The sequence below is a fragment of the Apium graveolens genome, chromosome 4 (assembly GCF_009905375.1).
Source record: "Apium graveolens cultivar Ventura chromosome 4, ASM990537v1, whole genome shotgun sequence".
Lineage (NCBI taxonomy): Eukaryota > Viridiplantae > Streptophyta > Magnoliopsida > Apiales > Apiaceae > Apium > Apium graveolens.
Genome location: NC_133650.1, coordinates 135306324 through 135309319, shown reverse-complemented (window position 1 = coordinate 135309319; position 2996 = coordinate 135306324). Strand labels below are relative to the sequence as shown.

The window sequence follows — 2996 nt, the reverse complement described above, 5'->3', positions numbered from 1 at the left end:
AGGCTGAGATCATGGAACAAGTAAATGAGACTACTACTGGAAGTGCTTATGTTCCTCGCTTTATTGATGATTTTTATGATTAGATTAGCTATTATGTTTTTAATTTAATTATGTTCCATGTTTTCTAATTTTAACCTTATTTACTACATTTTGAATTCAATAAAATAAATTTATTATAATTTGTCAAGTCATACATTTCAAGAGATAATAAATTGACAACTACTGGTTAGCTTCCATTGCCCAGTTATGCTCCACCAAATCATTTTGAAGCATTGTATGAATATAAGCTGATTCCGAGTTCTCGATATGATCCCAAAATGCTTGTTAATTTCTTCCATTTCTTTGTACAGGTGTAAAAGGAATTCGAACTCCATTACTATCTACTGGCCCATCATAAACCTGTGATGCTAATGGATTCATTAAATCTTCTTCAACCGGATCAACAAAATCTTCATCCACAAATTCATCCTCAACTATCATGTTAAGCAATATGATACAAGTAATCATGATACTTTTAAGTGTGGAATTCTTATGCATTCGTGCACCATGACAAAGAATAGCCCATCGAGATTGCAAGATACCAAAACACCTCTCCATATTTTTGCGATATGCCTCTTGTTTCTTAGCAAATAATTTTTGTGATTGAGTGGCAGGATTTGATAAAGTTTTTAAAAATGTTGAATACCTCGGGTAAATTCCATCTGCAAGATAATAGGCATTATTGTATCATTTTCCATTGACGTGAAACACCACTGTTGGGCTATTTCCTGTGATGACTTTATCAAATACAGGAGACTGACCTAGAACATTAGTATCATTCTGAGCTCTAGGCACACCAAAAAAAGTATGCCAAATCCAAATGTCATACGAAGCGACCGCCTCTAAAATAATAGTAAGTCGTCCTTTTCGACCACTATAAGCTCCTCCCCACCCGCTTAAAAAATTCTTCCACTCCCAGTTCATACAATCGATACTTCCAATCATACATAGAAATCCCTTTTGTTCCCCCTTGTTAAAAGCCTTCGTAAATCTGCTAAGGTCGGAGCACGAAGGTACTCTTCACCAAAGAGCCTTTCCACTTGTTGACAAAATGTTTTCATACACTCAAGTGTGGTTGATTCTTCCATTCGACATATTTCAGTACACTGATCAGCCGCTACACCGTAAGCTAGCATTCGTAGTGCAGCAGTCATTTTGTGTTCTGGTAACAACCCTAATAATCCAATTGCATCTGTTTTTTTGATACCAATAGGAATCTTGAGTACAAAGAGCGGTCATGATGCGATTGAAAATATGAGGGCGTATTCGATACCTCCGACGAAAATCATCCTCATTGAATATTGGACAATCAACGAAATAATCTGTCATGAGATTTTTTCCTCTTGATAGCCTTTCTTTAGGATGATTAAAAGATTTTCCAGGTCTTGAGTCTCGCCCTTGTGGTTCATCTGGGGTATTAATGAACTCCTTCATCATCGCTGCTTCAGTCACCATGGTATTCATAATTTCAGACTCTTCTTGACTATGTTTTGGTCTCTGACTCAATAATCTTTTTAATGAATTCATTATTGCAAAGATTGTATTGATTTTGAGATGACTATAATATGAAGGATCATAATATTATTTATAGACAATTTTCTATCTATAAATTTAGATCATGACACGTGTCATAATGTGATTCAACGAAAATCTTATCAAAAATTTAAATTGATTCATTATCTTATCAAAAATCTGAAATTATCCAGCAATGTATTACTGGATACTATTTGTGGGACCATTAAATAATAGAGATGAAATTAAATTTATGATATATAATATAATTATTTATTTGATGGATAGTAATTGATGGATTGATGGAGTTATGTGAGTGTATAAAAACTAAGGAAAAAAGTGATTCTAACATGAATAGTAATCAACTCCATTGATTGAATTGATGAATTGATGGCATGATGGAGTTGAGGGGTGCATATGCTCTTAAAGTACGAGAAGAGGTGCACAGGGTATACAGCTAACGGCTCGAGGGATTGGCCTAGTTCAAAGTTTAATTTTTTAATTAAATAAATTTATTTAATGGACTTTATTATAATTTATTTAATAAACTTAAAATTATTTATTTTATAAACTTTAAATAAGTTTATTTTATAAATCTAAATTAGTTTATTCATATAAGTTATATTTTAGTTTATTTTAGTTATATTTTAAACTTAAATAAAAAGAAAAAGAAAACAAAAAAAAGAAAACAAAAAGAAAAAGAAAGAGAAAAAGAAAAAGAAAACAAAAAGAAAAATAAAAGAAAAAAAGGATAAGAAATAAACCTGGCAACCATATATGGTCGTAGGTTGTAAAACAAATAAATAAAGAATATGACAACCCCTTTTGTTTTGTTAATCTACCGTGGGACCAAGGAGGAAATGAAAGAAATAAAACCAAAGTGCAAAACAAATGAAACAGAAATTGGCAGAACCAAGTCCGTGTATTATTTATTAGGTTGTAGGTTGTGTTTAAGCAAGGAGTCGCATGTTGCATTTCAAAGGGTCGCATGTTACGAAAATGTGAGTCAGCAAGTTGGAGTACATTTCTAAGTCGCATGTTACAGAATTTACAACTCCAAGCTCCTCGACCACAACTTTATTGGTTTGTTCAATTGATTTGTGTGTTTAATATTTGACCACATGTTTCAATTGAATATAAGACTACATTCATCAGCAGAAGCAATTGAATTTGTTCTGTTCATCTTCTCTCCGAAAAGAGGTGAAGAACTGAAGCAAAGAGAGATAGAGGAGATATACACACAAATCTATATCAGTTATTCTTCTCACCGGAGTAACGTTATAATGCCCGATTTAACTTTTATATATTCATAGGGGCGTTATAAACGTTACCCGGTAATTAAATCCTTAGACAAACAAAAGCTAGATCATTGTATAGGACTTAATTTTTTGATCTTTGTAGAAGCTAGTAAATTTGTTGTTCTTAGATTGTAGCCGGTTAATTTA

At 32.4% G+C, this 2996-nt stretch overlaps 1 protein-coding gene across 1 annotated transcript; it reads right to left on the bottom strand.

Annotated features, from left to right (window-relative positions):
* Window positions 1–324: 324 nt before the first annotated feature.
* On the bottom strand, window positions 325–1494 carry LOC141719017 (uncharacterized). Its single transcript, XM_074521393.1, has 3 exons — window positions 1313–1494; window positions 801–1030; window positions 325–701 (listed from the first exon to the last, which is right to left on the bottom strand). The coding sequence occupies exons 1-3, from the start codon at window positions 1492–1494 to the stop codon at window positions 325–327; spliced, it is 789 nt and encodes a 262-aa protein (XP_074377494.1).
* Window positions 1495–2996: the final 1502 nt, after the last annotated feature.

Coding starts and splice junctions, on each gene's coding strand:
- LOC141719017 (XM_074521393.1), bottom strand. CDS start 1,494: ATGGTGACTGAAGCAGCGATGATGAAGGAGTTCATTAATACCCCAGAT. Junction 1,031..1,312: donor GAGGATGATTTTCGTCGGAG/GTATCGAATACG, acceptor CGACCTTAGCAG/ATTTACGAAGGCTTTTAACA. Junction 702..800: donor GAATGATACTAATGTTCTAG/GTCAGTCTCCTG, acceptor ATTATCTTGCAG/ATGGAATTTACCCGAGGTAT.